At 32.7% G+C, this 21,358-nt stretch overlaps 1 protein-coding gene across 3 annotated transcripts; it reads left to right on the top strand.

Moving 5' to 3' along the window:
- Positions 1 to 847: 847 nt before the first annotated feature.
- Positions 848 to 19,570, top strand: LOC124543323 (proton-coupled amino acid transporter-like protein CG1139). Of its 3 annotated transcripts, none has more exons than XM_047121510.1 (9): positions 848 to 1,002; positions 10,028 to 10,157; positions 12,031 to 12,090; positions 14,278 to 14,428; positions 14,986 to 15,192; positions 16,695 to 16,973; positions 17,294 to 17,472; positions 18,367 to 18,548; positions 19,225 to 19,570. In XM_047121510.1, the coding sequence occupies exons 2-9, from the start codon at positions 10,081 to 10,083 to the stop codon at positions 19,482 to 19,484; spliced, it is 1,395 nt and encodes a 464-aa protein (XP_046977466.1). In that variant the 5' UTR covers positions 848 to 1,002; positions 10,028 to 10,080; the 3' UTR covers positions 19,485 to 19,570. The 3 variants fall into 3 exon arrangements, with proteins under 3 accessions (XP_046977466.1, XP_046977467.1, XP_046977465.1); XM_047121511.1 differs by lacking the exon at positions 848 to 1,002 and adding an exon at positions 5,733 to 5,831; XM_047121509.1 differs by lacking the exon at positions 848 to 1,002 and adding an exon at positions 9,202 to 9,334.
- The last annotated feature ends 1,788 nt before the right edge of the window (positions 19,571 to 21,358 follow it).

Genomic DNA, 21,358 nt, shown 5'->3' with positions numbered 1-21,358 from the left:
AAGAATATTTTGTAAAGTTAAAATTTATTTATTTAAATAATTTGAAATATTTCATATCGGATCATCAATCATTATTAGCTTACAGAATATTTGCTTTTATTTTTCTGTGTGTCCATTGGTAAGGTGGAATTAACTCCTTACTTATGGACACACCATTACTATTAGTCCCCATTTTAGTTTATTACATATTTTTTATATAATATTTCAAGACCGCATCGATTTTCAGAGTTATCATAATACCATCGTTACGCGATCATATAAATAAATGGGATCACAAAAATTGTTTACGACATCATGAATAAAACGAACCGACAATTTTATAGCTATCCCTTTCTAACTCGCGTAATTTTGTTGCCACAGAAAAGGAAAGCTGGAAATGGCATCTCGAATGAAAAAAAAAATTATTTCATTTTTACGCAGACGTCAATTTACTTTTTTATAGTTTTTTAATGAAAAATGTAACTATAAATTCATTTAATTTATATTTAGATTAATAGGGCTACAAGTGATTGAAGGATTATCTGCAATATTAAATGTATATTAAGCACTTATTAAAGCATATATAATCGATAAATATGTGCCAATGTGTGTCTCGTTGTATTCCACGCAAATGAGTAATCAATTCAATCGTAACTATTTAATTACCTTTGCACATTAAGTGGAAGAACTGGGTTTCTTAGTAGAATCTTCATGGCAAACTGTTTGTAACTTTAAATTTAATTTAATCTTGAGATAAGTGAATTTTGATTTTGACAATGTTACCCACAGTAAGCATTTACCATTTCTGGGGCGCATTTTGATCTTAGAACGCGATCTCGAGTAAGAGGGTGCTGCAGTGACGTCACGGACCGCGTGCAGTACGGGGTTGCGGCGAGTATCATTTCTGTACAAGCCTCACTCGAGTCGACAGTTACTTTACAATATAATAATCAGTGATTTAAATGTTTCACTCACATCGGTGGCAAGAGTTTCTCACATAACGGCTGATCATTTTCCTGTGACGTAAGTCATCTCATATATATTTTCTTTAAGTAATGATGTTTATGTAATAGCGCGAATGTTGCCTTTGCTGATGGTTACACTGTTATGCACTATGTAATTCCACAATATATTCTAAGAATCAACTGGAATCTTCCTGTATATGTTTGTGTAAGATGATAAGGCGTCGTATGTGTTATTTTTATGTAAATTAATTTACTTTGACGCGATTAGCATAGCAGGCGTAGTCGCGTAGTGCTTGCGACTCGGTTTGTTTATTCATAATTTCTTCCAATGTTCTTGAAACTATTTTTTTAGTACAGAGCTGTATGGCATATACATTACCTATGCCTATTTTAATTATTGTGTTGTTTTTGTGTTACATTTTAACTCACAATATACCAACGTCTGTCATAATAAAAAATATATTTCTTTTTGTCTTATCATATAAATATGAAAAAAGATACGTTTATTTAACTAATAAATCAGTTAATATAAAGTAATTAAATATAAATCGAATTTAAAACAAAGTAGGTACTACAACACCGAGTCATTAAAGTCAGATTAACATGACAAAAAAGCAAATTTGCTTTGTTATTGTAGTTCACACCCTTTAAGCGCGATGCGAATTTGAAATTCAAGTTACGGAATACTATTACCGGATGTGACGTCGCTCTTTGATGAACGCTTCAAATAAAGGCATGACAAGCCTAATAACTACGTTGACCCCTACTGAACCTTGAACGCAAAAATACTACAGATTATATATGTATAACAGATGAAATGGGAACGTTCTTCTTTCTTAGAGTCTGCAAAAAGGTTACATATAAAAAAAGTCATTATTTCTTGGCTGATTAAAACTGCTTTCATAAATCCTCAAAAAATATAAAGGAAAACTCATCTGATTCTACAAGACCGTACAACAATAGATTTTAAAATAAGAGACCAAGTCTTTACATGAATAACAAATATTACTTGGCCTATAACGTAATGTCCAATAAGTTGATTACGTCACAGCTATCTACTGCTGAATACACAGGTAACCTTAAAAAACTTCCAAGATTCTCTAATTCATTTACATAAATTATTCTTATACAATGTTTATGGAAACTTTTAAGAAGAGAATAATTACTTTAAACTTTAGACTTGATGTAGTTTAATGTTTATATTGTTAAGCTTATTTCGTCTACATCCATCCAGAAAAATCCAAACAGACGTACTCACACATTTTTAACATTAAATAGTTTATAATTACGTAATGTATAAAATTAACAACAAATACAAAACAATTAATGATAGAGTGTTTAAGAAGACAAGATACCCAGCAAAATAATTGAAATTTATAAGAAATATATTTTGGAAAGATTATATCGTGACTACCCAGGCAGGTACTATTTCTTGCTTATTTACTAAAATGCTTGGCTCCGCATTTGAGCTAGGTAAGTGCTAGCGGTAGCTCTTAAGTCAGCAGAAGAGCGGACCAATTTCGGAGAGAGCTCTTTCTACCTTTATTACTCGTTTCTTACTACAATTCTCATTTTGCTCAATGTTTTAAGTCATATTTTCATGCATTGTTTTAAAGGGTATATATAAACTCAATTTATAGTTCACCTTAAGAATGAAAACTATGACTTAACCACATATTTGCGGAGTTACAGTAACCCGTGTGCCTCTTGTACAAACACAGCCATTCCCCAATGTACACAAAATAAGCAACAATCGCTAACAAGGAAAGATCAATTGCTGTTGACATAAGAAAGAAACACTGTTTTTGAAAACGTTTACAAACGAATCACATGAAAAACAATGGATACTGAAACGAAACGTTTTTTCGTTCTATCGATTCGATATACGTCCTTTTCAAAATAAGATGAGGATAGGTTTTTGTTTCAGGTGCTGTCTGAAAAACTACAAAACGAATACACATAAAACTTACATAGTACGACATAACTTAGATGTAGCATCGGCAAATTCAATAAAACCGATTACTGCCGATTTATACAACCAATGGAAATAGCTCGCTATCGCACCATTCGACTCTATTCGTCGCTATATATTCTCGCTCAGTTCTATATGAGAAAGCAAGTGCGAGTAAATCGACGTTTCAAATTGATGAATATATAGATAAATAAATATTGATAATTTGGGATAGCGTACTCAATTCGGATGTGATCGGTTTTACGAATTTTGCCGATGCGACATCTAAGTTGTGTCGTACTATACCAAAATATGCAGCGCGTTTCGGAGTGTCAACCGTTTTAAATTTAGAATTATGACGTGTCATTTTTGTGACGTATTATATAGGCGACAGTCAGAAAATTTGCTAAAAAAATTGAAACACGCGGCGCTCGATACACATGACTGATAAGAATCGTAAACTACGGAAACGTTTTATTCAAGCCTTGTGTAATCGAATGAGTAACTCGGCTTCACCAAAGATCTTTATATTTGTAAAAACTCTAACCTATAGACTTAAATACGGATAGACGTAGGAAATTCTTCCGCTATATGAGACTTAGCGACAACAACAACAGCCTGTAAATTCCCACTCCTGGGCTAAAGGCCTCCTCCCCGTTTGAGGAGAAGGTTTGGAACATATTCCACCACGCTGTTCCAATGCGTGTTGGTGGAATACACATGTGGCAGAATTTCTATGAAATTTGTCACATGTAGGTTTCCTCACGATGTTTTCGTTCACCGCTTAGCACGAGATGAATTAATGCCTGGGTTTGAACCCGCAATCATCGGCTAAGATGCACGCTTTCTAACCACTGGGCCATCTCGACTCGTCCGTCTTAGTGATACGGTTTTCTGTAAACCCGTTTAGATAGGTTTTACCCATTCCACGTGTCCTGCGGCCAAAAAGCAAATTTTAGTATTGTTGTGTTCATGTGTTTAAAGTAAATGAGCCTGTGTAACTACAGTCTCACGAATATATAAATTTTAGTTGCCATTGGCTCATGAATAAAATGGTAAATGGACCACCCAATAGGCTTAATAATATAAACATATTTTATATTATACAGAGGTCGGTTTTGTTTTTTGGATTCACTATATATAGCCTTTTCAATAGTTTCAGATTGGGTATAAAATAAATGTACAGAGATAACATTTATATCGAGAGTTATTTAAACTGAAGACCTAAATAAATACAAGAGACGTAATGAAAAATAGCTATTGTACAAATTGTAGCCGCGTAGAATGGTGGCAAGAATGCTAGCAGTCTTACCTCGTTGAACTGTTATTCCAATAATCGGGGCGAAAACGAAACAACCCTCCTACAACCATAACCACTGGCGACTATAGGAACGGTCTTTATGCCTTTAAGAAGACTTTTTGACCTATTTGTCCGAGGCCCGAATGCTTTAATTGAAAACGGTAGAAGGGTATAATTTGGAATGAAAGAATATTGCCTTCGTTAGCTTTTATTCCAGAACTTTCCAGTGCGGCTTCAAGCTGTAATTTTACAAATGAGACCTCGTTCTCTTAATACTCTATATCCATCAATTACCTAGTATAAAATGAAAGCGTTTCAATTAAAAGGATATGTAAACTGGTGTATGACAGATATACAAGAGCGATAATGTCTTAGTTCCCAAGGATGGTGGGAAATCGATGAAGAATAGTTAAAAATTCTTATCTCAAGTGATCCGAATTTATATTATAAAAATATTCTCATGTCATGTATTGTTTTTTTTTGGAAAACCATCAAATAATATAAATCTAATCAAAGATCAATCAAAAAATCAAAAATCAATATCAAAATAAACTTTATTCAAGTAATACAACGTCATGTTAATTAAATACAATTATTTAAATTAATATATCCTGCTTGGATTAATCACGTATATTCCACTTTTAAACAGGTTGACATATTTTTATCCTTTAACAATATTGCCTGGCATAAGTTGTCGAAGATAGAACCTCAACACATGGCAGAGTTATTTGATTAATAACTCATGTTAGGTATAGGTTAGGTGTGTGGGTGGGGAAATAGTTTCAGGGGCTTGTTCAGCAAACGCTGCCGGAACTAGAGCGAAACACTTTATATTGAAGTAGATTTATAAAATGCCTACAAATTTGTCTGTAACATTCTATGTTTTATGGATAATTCACAACAATATTTTTTGTTACAGTAAAAGTATAAATAATCGATTTATTTATTTATGAACGAGTTAAATGATTAATTATTTGAAATACGGTATACAAAATGTATAAATCAGTACTGACTTTATCTAGGGTACAGGGGGCGCAAAAATTAGGACACCGCCCAACGGGCGGCATTTCATCAATTCTTACTCTAGATTAGTGAGGCACCACAGAAGTTCCCTTAAAAATATTTTGTAGAAGGGGGGGACTCCAGTTTGGGTTACATAAATGTAAGGAAAAAGGATATTGGGTATGACTATTTGACTTTTGGGACTGACTATGAATATTTTCTAATTTCGTATTTTGATCAATTGTTTGTGTAGGCAGGTTGAATTTTTTTATCATTTTTTTTTTCAGTTTTGTTGATTTCGAGAATGTAGCGGTAGCTTAACCCGTAGGTTATGTTGAAATCGAGAACAACCGTTTAACGCGTACGAAGTCAGGCGATTACATCTAGCTATAAAAAAATAATAGCAGAGCATTATGTGAATTCCGTTATTATAATTAATTAATTCCTGTATGAATTAGATCAATTGGCAATGAATAAAAGATATCGTATATTGTCCCACAATGGATTTCATATCCTTTGTTACGATAACAATGTCGTCCCAGAGTGGCCCTTCTTGTGTTTAGTTCGCCATATTAGTAGCCGCGTACCGTACTTAAGAAACGGACCGTTCAACGTTGCTGCGTCACGAGAACAGGTCGGTAAATATCATTCTATCTAGACAAGAAATTATACTACATTAGAAACACAATTATGTAACAACGTTTAATATAAAACTGTACGGATGTTAGGCACGGCATCCCCGATAGATACCTGAACAAAAAAAAAATTAACAAAGAACGAGTAACCGCGTATTATATAGTAGGTATATATAGTTAAAATAAAAATGTTGTGTAATAAGACTATAAAATATTTACAAAATTGTCTGCAAAATGTGGTACAAATTATTGGCAAAATCAATTATAGGCCTCCATTTGTTTGTTACCCTAGAGTATTCAAAACTTTAAGCCCCGTTCTGATAAAACTGAGTTACATACAAAATTACATAACGGATTTAGGCTAGAACCACGCACATAAACACGTGGATCTTACCCAAATAGTTCTAAAAAAGTACCCCCAGACTTTCATTTGTTTTATTTGCCTCGTGGTCAGCGTTCAAGGAAAACATCGCGAGGAAACTGTGTTGTGTCAGATGTTTATCTTGAAACCAGTAATGGTGCAGTGATGGATAGAAAATTGGAACTTTTTTAAGAGCAATCTTTGTCCTATTATGAAATATTAATGAAATGAACTGACTTAAAGTTTAAATATGTACATTATTGTAACTACCTCGTAATTATGACTGACCGTCCGTTAGTCAAAATTACTCCTCAATAATTTTTTTGGTATCAAGCTCACCTCAACTGAGGGAGTTTTGAAACTTCAGATTTGACTGGTCGAAAAATAATCGTACCATTATTAAAGCAAAATCATCCGATCTTTTGAACTCGTTCAGGTGCAAAATCTATACTAGTAATGTACCAAATGTTTGGTTTGTCTGGAAGAGATGGCTAATAAGCCATAAGCCCGCTCGTTGTACAACACTTTTAATGTACTTCTTTTTTTGTATTTGATTAATTTTGTGTAACTTTCTTCTTTTTGTTTTTGTTTGTGATGTGCAATAAAGTATTCATTCATTCATTCAAAAACAGGTGATATTATCAAATTAAAATAGACTCGTAGTTTAGTATGTAACACAAATAAACGAAACAATCGAATTCGTTTTAATTCCTATAAATTTATTCACACAAAGTTTGTTCCCAATCAAAGTATATATATTTTAAAAGTGTTCCAATTTCAAAATCTCCAAATCTTCTATTTTTTATATATAAATATACTACTTTATATGAAGATGGAATTTTAAAATATGAATAGGAGCCGGCGCGAATAATAGCGCTAGTGTCTAGCGTTTGTTATAAAAGGATTGTTTTATTAATAGAATTTGTCTAACATAGCATACAGTTTCTGTATCATAGTCTGCAGTATTTTATACATAAATAAACATTTAACCGCGACGCACTTCATAACATACATTGCGGTTTTACGTCGTAAGTGTGGTTAAAAAAAAACGTATCCCATGTTTATTTATTAAATTACAGTAAAGATTAAAAATTAATCACTTAATATTACAGGTACTTTTCTAAAGGGTATTGTTAAATTCCATTGGGGTAAGATCACATCGGACGAATATACTGATTCGACTACGTTTCATATATTTCTCTCGCGTCAAAAAGAAGCGGTTTTTGGCTTATATTGACTGAACAGTGTCAACATGCTCGAATCAGTCGGAAATTGGATCGGTTCGACTTTACTCCATCACTGATCAGTGATCATAGCAAAACAAAATAATTTGAGAGATATATCTATAAATCAAAAAGTAGCAACGCGATAAAAACTAGAAGATTACTTCGGTCAAATTATTTACCTGTATTTTAAAATATATTTGTAACCTATAACTTTAACAAACAGACACATACACACACACATAGACCCAATGCACTCACAGGGAAGTTCAAAGTTTGAATTATTTGTGTACATCATTTTCATTTTGTACCTTAATTTAATAATTTCTCAGATTTCAATGTACTTAATGTATGTACTATTTAAAAAATGAAGACATGTAAATTAAGAACTGATGTCTATAATACAGAATTTGATTTACCTATTTGGGTATTTAGTAATTTGTCACAATAGGTTATATATAGTAACAAATTATATGGTAACAGTGTCATAGAATAACTATAAATAATCTATTGTAGTGAAACAAGAAAAAGGTTCAAGAAGAAGGTCGAGTCTGAAACAATATTCCGCGTCAAACGAGACGGAATATATTTCGTATGATTTGGCACGGGAATCAGGTCACCCGTCACAACACGAATTGAGTTTTACATGAGAAAATCGCTTGTAAATAATTTAAAATTTGTAATTTGTCATTCCTTAAAACCTTTTTTTTCATATTTACTTAAATATTTAAGATACAATCAATATGACCTTTTCATTTTTCGAAAACTTAAGTGTAAAAGAAAAAAAATATTTAAAAATATAATAAAATAGAAACTTTTTTTTTTCTAAAATGACTTGTGATTGTCCTTTATGTGTAGGTAATTTTTATTGATGTCATGTGTAGTGTAGTGTAGTGTAGTTTTAACTCACAGAACTAGCGAAATAAAAAAAATCTATTTATTATAAGTCTTTAATTGTTTTATTTATTTAATTCTTCGTAATTATTACCATAAAATGATTTTACATTGATTATATTACCTACATCAAACTTAATATAAAATTTTGTGATATAAAAAAATATATCAAAGTTTCATTTAACGCAAGTTAGCGCAGGAATGATCTAAGTTTGAATCGTTTTCAACCGTGAGTATGACCACAGGATATCAAATAGTGCACACACAGGCGACCTCTTTTTGCCACGGCTATGATTGTCGTCTTCCTCATATAATTTTCTCATATCCTAGTTTTATATGTATGTCATTTCGAACCAATCAGGAATCATCGCAATACAAAATATATGTCATGTATAATTTAGTTAAAACAATAACTTTCAGAATACTTTGATAATAACATTACTTCACATTATATATGTTCTGAGTTGAATTATATAAAGTATAAAAATAATATATACATGTATTGTTCATAAGAGATAATATCAAACGATGTTTTCGTAGTTTAATCAATGTTTAATAAATAAACAAAGCGGAAAATCATCAATTAACTATATTGCTATAAAAAATATTGTATTTTTCATCCAGTATATAAAAACTATTGTGTTTTGGTATTGCCTAAAATTAAATGTTGACATCGCTCCGAAACGCTTTCGATCAAAATATTAATGCTGTATTTTTGTTGAGTGGGTTTAATATGAAGTGGTCGGCGTTTCCATCAAATCATTTTACCGTATCGTTCAATTGTCTACCACCAATAGTTTACGGATAATTGTTTCATGTACATAGTTCCTAAGAAGCTTAAATGAATGAGATATGCGCGGGCGGAGGTGGGCGCGGTCCTCCGGGATGGCGGGCCTCTTAGACGTCAAACGAGCTCAGGGCATATAGTAAAACGGGTGTACAAGACAAGACGCGCGTGCTCTGTAACTATTCCATAGTTCCATAGTCTGTCACATCAACATCGCTCAGCTGAAGGAAATATCAAGTATGTCAACGAATTTCAAATTTTCTTTTTTTTTTTATCGAACATCAAATCGTTCGGAAATATCCGTCGAATAAATTTAATTTATTTTTATCGAGAACTCTGACGGCGAACTTTTATTGTAGTTTATATTTCAACTGACAATATGAGTGGTGACTAAAGTTTTTTTACGATCGATAAGTGTACCGTTCAAATATTAAAACTATTCAGTTGGTTTTCTATTACGAGTAAAATAATGCATGCTCTGCGAAATTTCGAAATGCGCTCATTTTTACGACAAAGTTTTAAATAGCTCTTTTACATAACCGCCTTTGTCACATGTGTAGAAGTTGTCTTTGTTAAATAATTCATTTATGTGTTAGTCCTTCTATGTTTAATTGGTACGAATGTATTGTGGAATGCTGTGGCGATATTATTACATCGAGGCAATTGTTATACAGATATGTGATACCATTATAATTTTTATTTACCTAGTTTAAAAAAAATAGTAATTTTTATCGCATTTTTTAATTTAGTAAAATTTAATTTTTGTTCTTATATTGCACAGCAGAGAAATTATTGATGTTGGTATATAATATCAATGCTATTTAATTACGTTATTATTTTTATTTTTTTAAATAAATATAAATCATGAGCAAAGTCAGAGATCAGCTTTATATGTGCGATAATGATTAGTTATTAAAATGTTCGTCACAGGTGATCGTGGAGTTGCAATCAAGGGTGAAGTCGTGAAACAAGTTTGACAGGGGATGGACGATAAGGCGGAGACAGTGCGCCTGCAGCCGGTGTCCGATTCGGCCGAGTCTTCTTCACCTATCCCTACCAAGTAATATATATATATATATACACATATATCCTACATAGGCAATGTCTACAAATTTCAAGATGTGTGTGCACGAGATTCCCCATGTATTCGCCCAAGTGCGGGTGTATATTTATATGCCGGAGGAGGACGCGTCTCTCCGTGCAGATGTGTGCGTACGAGTGATTGCGTATGACATAGTCAGCCTGCACGCAAGTGTGGTTTCATGCGTGAAAAACATAAAAATGCATGTGTGCGTACTCACGTATAATAAAAGAAAAATATTTGGAAAGTTTAAATTTCATATAACATTTTTAAATTAAAGATTTCAATATTTTATTTATTATTAACTTTTAAAAATATATGTACATGCACGTTTTCATTTAGTGTTATTAATACGGCAATTTGTTCTACAGTATTCAATTTAAAGTACTTGAGGTTAATAACAGCGGAAACATGACCCAAAAGACCCCTACCATAGAAACCTACCTATATCAAGCCGTGAGAGTAGGCTACAATACTCTCAGAGATACTGAAACGACTTTTTTTTAAAGGAAAAAAACATCCTTAAGCGATACAGTTGCCTTTTTAAAACATAATGTCGATGTATGTATAAATCTTAAGTATTGTAAAATGATCGTCTTCTTAATATCTTTTATATTTATTGCACACAAATATATTCATGATTTACATGTCATACTTACCATTATCGCCATGATGTAATGACTACCAAATAAGTACTAACCTACACGTGTCGGCCTAACCTGCTTCACGAAAACGTAAGTTTCATTTATTTATTTTAACGTTATATAAACGGTATATAGGCACAAGTCATGTTTACATGAATTTCAGGGGTTTAGAAAACTAAATTTAAAAATAAAGCAATATGTTTAAGTGGGTAGCCGCTGCTAACCTATTTTAAAGTTATTATTCAGAGGCAATTGCGATGGAATCTTAATACGATGAATACAGGAAACAGGAAAAGGATATTTTCCTAACGATCGTGCAGCACGGTTTTGTAATAATCTATCATGAAGCTTTGACATTATGATCTAATCAGATAACTGTACAGTAAGCTGATAGATAGCATTCCTTAACTTTTTTCTACCTTTCATAGTCTTGAGTCTCCGCAAAAACCTAACCCAATCGAGAATTCTAGAAAAAAATTGTAGATATAGTAAAATATAATTATATATAAATATAATAAATCTATTATTATGTTTGTGAAAATATTTCAAGCTGTAATTTTATGAAATCCGCTGAAAGAAATTGTTTAAATTCTAATTAATGATTAGAGCCCTCCATTTCCGCGTTGTCTTGAGCTGTATCAAAATCCTTCTCGATTATGGACCAATCATCCTTAAATAAAACTAGTTTATAGTTTTCTAGGGGTTATCCCCATTCAAGTCATCCGTTAACTTGCCCGACCCCCGGACCCCTAACACTCCAGAAAGTTTTTACATTGGCCCAAAATTTATTTCACGTTCGACAAACGTGGCTGACGCTGTCCTATTTCAATTTAATATATATAGGATTCAGGGGAAACGTCACTTATGTGAGTTATGAAGCACATTACTGTCACACGGAAACCTTTGCTGGAATTTAAGCGCTATCAGCGTTTCAATACCGGAAGTACTAATGGAGGCACAAATTCGTGAAGCGCTTTTAAGCGAATAGTGGACTAGTTCTGTATTTTATATACACACGAAGTAGATGGAATGTTTATATAATTTTAGTTGATATTTACAAACCAAAAACCACTAATAAATTCTGAAGCGTTAAGTTAAACATAGTTGTTTGATTAAAAGTTTTGTAGTTCTGTTATATAAATTATTTATGTAAGGTGTGTTTAAGAGACTTTCATGGTGTAAATTTTGATATATTATTTCATTCTCAGAGAGGAAACCGAAGAAGAATATGATCCACATCTACATCGGCAGCTTTCTAAGCCAACGAAGTAAGTAGAATATTTTACAAGATATTTTTCTTTAAACAAATTGATGAGACAAATTTATTCATTACACACACACACACACACACACACAAAACGTAAATTTTTCCTCCTTATAATATAGTATAGATGAAGAACATTACATTCTTATTGTAGAGGAATCTGCCCACTTATATTCGCTATTATTATTATTATTATATCCATTAGCCTGTGTAGTGACATTGGGGATATGCATAGTTTAGGATTCAATAGGTGGGCGAGGAAGTTTGCAATAAGATTAAAAAAATAATTGCCATAGAAATTGTTCAAACAAATTATTTCAGATGATGGTATATATGTGAGCATATTCAAACTACTATTAGTAGTAATGATATTACATAGGTTGAAAGGTTGCCTATAAGGACCCCGACGTAATTAATCCGGTCCTGTACTGAGGATGATATAATTATAGCGCTAAATGAATTATTCTCGTGTAAACTGCAAGCTGTAATAACAACCCCGTTTTAAACGATGCAACTAATAATTTTAATATGTTAATTTACTGATTGGGGCGTTAACTTATTACAAAATGTTATATCCCTGTAATAAGTAGTAACAGTTATCAAAAATTTAAACGATTTAGCAAATTAAATATATTGTATAGACTTGGAATTCCCTAGAAATGACATGACATATTTTTTATACTTAAATCTTTATCAGAATAATTAATTTAAAATAAGAACATTTTGGAAACATAGATTATTGTTTATTTTTTATTTTCGATAATTCTTTAATCGTAGAATAGATATTCGTTCTTTTATATTCTTTTTTCGTATCTTCCTCTTCCATTTTCTTTCCGTATAATATATACAATATATAGTTTGTTATTTATATACACGTTCACGCACTCAACAATGAAAATATAGTCACGCATTCATTTCAAATTTAAGCTCTCAGTGATTTATCTTTAGCATATCCCAGAAGCATTAGTAGTGCTTTTACTTTGTGTGTTGGAGTCGTTAATTATATGTTTGGGAATTTTATATGACACATGCAAGCTTTCAAACCTTTAACACGGACAATGAAGATTTCGACCCAATCAAGAAGGTGAAAATTCTACCCACCAATTCTCAATTAAAATGTTAGTCATATTTATCATCAAGATTTATCGTGTTCAGATCAGCTAAATTCAAATCTCAAAACATATAATTAATTACAGACATATTCAAAATGAACGCTGAATAAAATAATTAATTTTGATTTCAAACTTAATTTAAAAAAAAAGAATAATCAAAACTCCTTGTTAAGATAATTTCGCAATAGATTTTTTTTTTTTAATTTAATCATATTGCTTCAGTATATATTGCCGTTCTTTCTAGAACATTCTACTTGAAATATAAAATCTTTTAACACTTACCAATAGTGGCAAGACAGGTTTTGTTCACACGGTGTCATTATAAAAGCTACATTATAATTTAAACTTTTCTTTGAAAAATTTTTTGCGATAAAGAAAAAGACTGAAATTGTAGTCTCAATTATTTTAACGATTCCATATAATTAATATATGTCTATTATATTATTTACAATTTTATAATAATAGTCTTTCTTATCCCTACTTTGTTCATATATTTCGTATTAAAAATGTATCTATCATTTTTGTTCTGACCTGTTAAAAATATAAAATAGTATTACTATGATAATTATTATTTCTCGTGTAAATCCTGCAGAGGAAGTTTTAATGACCTGCCGTGACATGGTTCTAAAAGTAAAGACCATTAATAATCTGGCTCCATAAATTTCTTCCAGACGTGACTTTGTCGACCAGGATACCTTAAACGATAGTCAGCCGTTGGAAAGCTATCATTACGGCATCTCTTTCCATTTCTATGATAAATAACGTAGTTGGCAGCACTTGCCAAAAAATCAATAGTCACCAACAATCTTTCCTTTGTCACTAACATCAAATATAGCGTCGTGTTGCCGACTTACTTTACTATTAAACGAAGCAATTTAACTCGTGTAACGGGACGATTACAAAAAGTAATGCTTTCTGTGAAACGGAACGTATTTTATTGAAAAATGGCTTAAACTATATTGTATAGAAAAATTGATATTTACAGTTATTGAGTAGTTTTAATAAAGCTTTAATTATAAAAGAACATTTTCTCACTCTTATTGCATTTGATGTAACTAATGATGAGATTTGGTTCACAGTAATATCGAGACGTTGGTGCATCTTCTGAAATGCAGTTTAGGAACTGGTATACTGGCGATGCCACAGGCGTTCGCTCGCGCTGGGCTTGTCACCGGTATAATAGCTACCGTGCTGGTTGGGATACTCGTCACGCATTGCCTACACGTACTCGTACGTATCATAAGCTTAACTTATATATTACTATTGTGTTACTATCTACATTCGACGACCTCCATGGTCGAGTAGTGTGTCCACCAGTTTTAATGGGTACGCCACTCCGAGGTTCGATATCCAGTTGAGTCGATGTAGAAAAAGTTCAGTAATTTTCTATGTTGGGTCTGTGTGTTTGTGGTACCTACTTTACTATTGATTTTCCATAACACAAGTGCTTTAGCTACATATGTACATTAAGATCAGAATAATGTGTGTGATGTGATCCAATATTTATTTATATATTGTAATTTGTTCGGTATTCACGTGATTTATTACCGGCGATCTCTTAATCTATCCTTTGACATAGATCGCCTTTTGTTAAATTTATTTGTGATTCCTGAGATTTTTGAATTGAAAGATTTTATTTATTCTGCGTAAAGTCACTTACTACTTGAATCGTTTGTCTCTTTGTCTGAAGGTTATATTAAGTACAAGATTTTTATATCTATGGCTATAAATATTGGTCTACCGTTTTTTAGTGATATTAAAGGTTAACTAATATTATGTTTGTAAAGGTTCGGTCGCAATATGCGGCCTGCAAACATCTGCGAGTGCCGCTTCTGTCGTATCCCGAGTCTGTGGCGACGGCGCTGGGCTGCGGCCCGCACGCGCTACGTCGCTTCGCCCGCCCCGCCGCCCTCGCCGTCGACATCTTCCTCGTCGTCTACCAGCTTGGAATCTGCTGTGTTTACATTGTATTCATAGCTGATAATATCAAAAAGGTAACCTTATTTTATTTTACTAACATTATCTACTTCAGTTATATTATTATTCATATGGCTTTGTGATCAGGATCATAGATATAAATGGGTACCCATATAGTTTATCAATGACAGACTTTAATAGAAGTATTTATGTGCTATTTGTAAAATACAATGCCATTGCGAATTTTTTAAGAGTATCATTGTATTGTGTTCGATAACGTCAGTATTTATTTGAGGGTACGCCTGTGACCGCAATGCTTGTATCTATTTCTGTCGTGATTGCTTCTCATGACAGCGTTGGAATGTAACATATTAATAAGTGATCCGTTACTATTTCCTCAATATTATGCAAGCGAGGGTACTGCAATTGGTTTAAATGGGCGGGCGTCGGCGTCGGCATGACGCGGGTCATGAATCGTACTGTGACCGCACGCCAATAATAATCAAGGGCACTAAATAATAAATGCACGTGTACCTACTGTGTGACGTTTTCGTTCCATGATAGTAATCCTTCAACTGTTGACATCGTTCACCTGTTTTCTCGGAGCAAATTCCAATTATTAAACGGTCTTAGCCTGTTCATGTCGTTTATTACAAATTTAATGTGTCTTGCCTTTTCTCCATTTATATTAAATAAGTATATAGTAAATATGTTTCAACGTTATATTTACATTTGGTAATATACACCAGCTTCATCGAACTTGGCACAACACCCTCAATACGGTCATCGAATTGAGTTCTCTTAGAAATATTATAAAATAGAATCCAGTTTTAATGTCGAATTTAAATATAAATTTATGTATCTAATGTGTAATGAAAAGTATTTGGATTGGGTACCAAGACGATCTCACACAAACCAATCGAGGGAAAAACGATATGTACCTATGACGGCCCTTATGTTTCCAATTAGTACTTAAATATTAACCTTTAGTTATTAAGAGGCAATGTAATCCTCTATGTTTATTTAGATACTGCGAATCTAGGATACTTATTCTTTATATTTTCTGCATCAAAAGTCTTAGTAGGTTTATAACAATAATCGTATGATATTCTCAATACAATGCAATCGTGTCACAAGTACGTTGTCATTTACACTGATCATCTTAGTTAATCGTTGCATGCACGCGAGTCTTCGCTTACAGATTAATTGACTTTTGTGACGCATTAATAAGAACAACTATATGCATAGCTTGACACTATAATATAATATTCATATTAGAACATGCTTACTTCTTAGGCTCATCGAAGAATTTTTGCGATTTGATTTATTCAACTTTTCATATTTTTAATGATGGAGTTCTATTGATTTTATGACATTGTAATTCCAATATTTTCGTCTTTATATGACATTGCCTTTGTGTATCACCATACCTTTTAGAATTTGAGGTTTCCAATTTTATATTAGATTTAGCGTAGTAGTTTCCGATCCCTCATGTATATGTTTTAATACATATTTTCTCACTTTTCGATCGTCAAAGTTATTATCGCCAATCAAACGGTAAAGGACAATTTTTTTCCAGGTAACTGATTCATATTACGTAATGGCAGCCGAGATACACATGCTAATAATCCTCGGTCCTCTGATAGCGTTCAACTTGATACCGAGTCTGAAGCTGTTGGCTCCGTTCTCCGCGCTGGCCAACGTGATGACCTTCGTCGGTCTCGGCATTGTGATATATTACCTGGTGATCGGCAAGAAGGCCAGTGCTCAGGACATGCCGCTCGATTTATGGGGATCAATAGAAACATTCCCTCTGTTCTTTGGGACGGTGTTATTTGCCCTTACAGCAGTCGGTGTTGTAAGTATAACAAACTATTTAATAAATTAGAATTATATAATTAATATAAAATGATCAAGGTTTACAGGCCCGTCTTTAACCTTTCAGAGGCTTTGGGCATATTAGGATAATGGTGCCCCATATGACATTAACAGAACACTATTTTTTTAGAATAGATAAAGAAAGTAAAAAAACAAGGTCTTAGATTTATTTTTATTAACAATCATATATTTATATTTGACTTATTCTTTTGATCTAAGGGGCCCCTGGGCACTTGCCCAAAGTGAATACCAAAAAAAAGAGGTGTGTAAAGATCTATAGTTAATTTATTATTATTTAAGGTAATAGCCTTGGAGAATAATATGAAAACACCGAAAGCCTTTGGAAAACCGTGCGGAGTACTGAATGTTGGTATGACCATAATAGTCCTGCTGTATGTGGCGGTGGGAGCTCTCGGCTACGTGTACTGTGTGTCTGATTGCAGAGATTCTATAACACTCGATCTGCCGGAGAAGGACCCGTAAGTAACATCGTTTTATGCGTTTATTCTTCATACAAAACTTGGCCAATAAAATGTCAGCTAATTTATTAATATACTTTGATTCGATGATAATGTTGTAAACAAATGTTAATAAGATAATGGCCTCCTATCCCATTAAGGAGAGGGCTTGGAACATATTTCACCACGCTGTTCCAATGCGGGTATTTGTCACATGCAGGTTTCCTCACGATGTTTTCCTTCACCGCCGAGCACGAGATGAATTATAAACTCAAATTAAGCACATATATATAGTGGTGTTTGCCTGGGCTTGAACCCGAAATCATCGGTTAAGATGCACGCGTTCTAACCACTGTGCCATCTCAGCTCGGTTTATAAGATAACCAATCGTTAAAGCAATAATAAGTATTCGAACCATACAAAGATTGATACAGATAGATCGATCGTATTTGAATTACTTTACATTCAAATACGATCGCATCTTGAGTGTAAGACCGACCCGTTCGCCGTGAAGGCAAGCGGCATGACGCTTTCTAAATAATGTCATTATGTCGCCGCTCTCTACGGATTTTTACTAATGAATTATTTATTTCATAAATTAACATTTTTCGACAATCTAGTGACGTCATCGCCTCTTGGCCTCAGTGCTAAGATCAAAGCGTAGAGTCCAGTTACCAAAATTTTTGTCGAGCATAATTCATGTTTTATAAATAACATACTTTGTTCAATACTTTCTAAGTATCATTGGTTGGCACGACCTTTATATACTTAGAAACGGTTTAACTGCCAAGTTCTATTCTTCGCATGACTAACCTTTAAATACATGTAATCGGTTTAAGCTTCATGTTCGGATAGTTTTGATATTAAGTGTATAGTGAGTTTCAATATTTAGGATTAACTATGAATTAAATCCAGGTTAGCTACAAGCGTGATGGTTATATTCGCAATCGCAATCTTCATAAGCTACGGATTACATTGCTACGTGCCTGTTGAAGTTCTGTGGAAGGGCTACTTGTTGCCGAAGCTCGAGGGCTCTTCGGCGCAAAAAGTGCGGCTTTACGAATACGCATTACGAGTTGCACTATGTTTACTTACTTGTAAGTATCTCTGATAATTTATAACGAGGATTCTGTTTATATGACACCATTCTTTTCAAATCATTTTCTAGTCAAATCATATCAAATCAAAATAAACTTTATTATTCAAGTAGGCTTTTACAAGCACTTTTGTATCGTCATTTTATAATTAAGTGAAGCTACCACCGGTTCGAAAAGTAGATTCTACCGAGAAGAACTGGCAAGAAAGTCAGCAGTTACTCTTTTTTAACATTTAAAAAATACAAAGATGATGAGAGATTGAGTGATTTTGATATTGCGATATGCAAAAAAATATATATCATTTATTACTGTAATATTTGTTAACGTTAATTGTAATGCTTTACCACATATTTTTGGAAGTTCATCGACCTTTGTAGTTCACTACCTCATATCAAAATTGATGATTCTTAATTTAAAATGATCACATTTTAATGGCACAGATTGTCAAAAATTATTTGTCTCTGGTTAGTAACATTTAAATAAGCATTATTAAAACCGTTCGCAAACAATTTCGTTCAATTTAAAATTAGTTAATTCACAGGGCGAGGACGAAAAAATCATGTTCGATTTAAGCGGAACACTTGCTTCCGCTATTAGAGATCTTACGATTAGATATGATTAAACTCTACTGACGAATGATGTATTGGTCACTGTTTCTCAACGAGTATGTTTTCAGTTGTGTTGGCGGTAGCTGTACCAAGGCTTGGACTGTTCATATCCCTATTCGGAGCGCTCTGCCTCTCCGCGTTGGGAATATGCTTCCCGGCATTGATGGAAGTCTGCGTTACATTCCCTCAACGAGCAAGCGCAGCGAGGAGCATCCTATTCGGAAAAGATGCGATTTTATTCATAATAGGCGTTATTGGTCTGCTCGCTGGCACATACACTGCTTTGGACAGTATCATCAGATCGTTCTCAAGCACTGCTAACGCTTGACCTACCAGTCCTTAGCTCAGCTGTCCCCTGTTATGTGGTGTCACGCTCTCGTTGACACATATCGATTAAATAACTTTTTATTTGTATACACTGTTTTATTTATCATTTTATTTGAACTATCTGATCGAGCCAGTTAACATATTATGAAGTGGCTAGGATAAGAGACCTTATATGAAAGGTCGATAGAAAATTGAATATAATTTTATAATATTAGAAAGATATACAATAAATATTGACGGAAATGAATAAGTTATTAATAATAATTGATTTTGTAATAGCGTCTTTGCGAGAGTGTGCCGCCTCACGTGCCTTCTAGCTAAGCTTTTGCAAGAGTTCTTGTCGACGAATGCCTTAGTAGTGCAGGTATTATGATCGATAAATTCACGGAACTCAGTCAACTTAGATTACCGAATAGATGAATACGTAGATATTTATTTGAAATTAGTGACAAGCGAATTGAAATTGATTGTTTTATAAATATGTTATTTATTAAAGAATATTCTGTAAAGAGCACAATTTATTGATTTTGTTAAGTAACAAATTCTTAACAAGTACATAACCGTAACTAATACTTGAGAAAAACTTAAATATATAAACAAAATTTTATTTAAGTTGAAATTATAAAATCTTTATTCAAAAAAGTTATATTAATGTTCGTAAATTAACGTGTATTGGACAAATACTTATTTTTATTATAGATAAATGTAATAACTCTCAGAGTAGGAAAGGACAAGAAATAGAATTACGTTTGACTGCATAAGTATATATGAAATATGGTCGTGTTATATATAACACGACCATATTTCATTACTGATCTTACGACGACATCAGGGAAGGTTTGTGAAGTCTAGGTGTAATGAAATAACAAAGGAGTGGCCCCTAATGATCATTTAACAACTTAAATTAATACTTTTATTTCAATCATTTTCACAATAATGGTACTTGTTAGCTTCTACCATACTTGTAAAAACTCTTTGGTATTATGTTTTTTAGAATCTTTATTGTTACTGTTGTCAAATAATTTTATAAAAGACAAAATATTATGTTAAATCACTGATTATGTTGCTAAATTTAGAATGTTTTGACAATGTTTAAAGATATTTCTGGAAACATGTTTTTCAAAATTGTTTCTAAATGAAATTACTAGAAGGTTTAATTTTAGGTGCAATTATAGTGGCTTATATCGTTTTTGAGCCGAATGGCTCAGAACAGAATTGTTCTGAGTAAAAAAGAACCTTTTGTAAGAAGCAAGGCTATAAGATTGTTATAAATTTCATTTGATACAATAGTTTTAAATTAAAGTAAATATATTGAACGGTTGTTTTATTTCTAACTAATAGACATATATAGATATATAAAAATAATATTTGAGAGTTGATTCGAAATAAGAAAGAAATCAAAATCAATATTTACTTTATTATTTTGCTTTCAAGAATCATTGGTTGGTCGATTGAGATAGTGTGACAGTAAATTTGGCAAATATAAAAACACACTCGGCTTCTAGATTTTCCAACAAAAGATTATATAACTGACGGAACAAAAAGTTCACGGTATACTTTGAGATTTTTGCACAAGAACAGGTTTCCGACTCACAGATTTAGTACGAGCACAGATTCCTGACTGGCAAACTTTCAAATGTTACAATATTCTGTGCAGCTAGTAAATATGCATTTCCTTTTCATTTATCTTAATCAGAATTTAATTAATTAATGACAAGAACGTATTAATGTCTGATGCTGGTTCTCTGGAAATGTGATATATTAGTAAAGTATAAGTTAGTGAATCAATATTAAAATCCCCAGTGAAAAATGCTAGCGTTCAAACGATACAAATATTTAACGATTTTTAAGACTTCCTAAAATCCAAAATACAGA

The sequence above is a fragment of the Vanessa cardui genome, chromosome Z, assembly GCF_905220365.1.
Source record: "Vanessa cardui chromosome Z, ilVanCard2.1, whole genome shotgun sequence".
In the NCBI taxonomy this organism is placed as follows: Eukaryota; Metazoa; Arthropoda; class Insecta; order Lepidoptera; family Nymphalidae; genus Vanessa; species Vanessa cardui.
This window is presented reverse-complemented; position numbering and strand designations above follow the sequence as displayed.

Bases quoted from the DNA above. Each gene is read 5' to 3' on its own strand.
- LOC124543323 (XM_047121510.1), top strand. From the start codon at position 10,081: ATGGACGATAAGGCGGAGACAGTGCGCCTGCAGCCGGTGTCCGATTCG. The intron at 12,091-14,277 runs GTAAGTAGAATA...TTTGGTTCACAG, and splicing joins CAGCTTTCTAAGCCAACGAA to TAATATCGAGACGTTGGTGC. The intron at 17,473-18,366 runs GTAAGTAACATC...AATTAAATCCAG, and splicing joins GATCTGCCGGAGAAGGACCC to GTTAGCTACAAGCGTGATGG.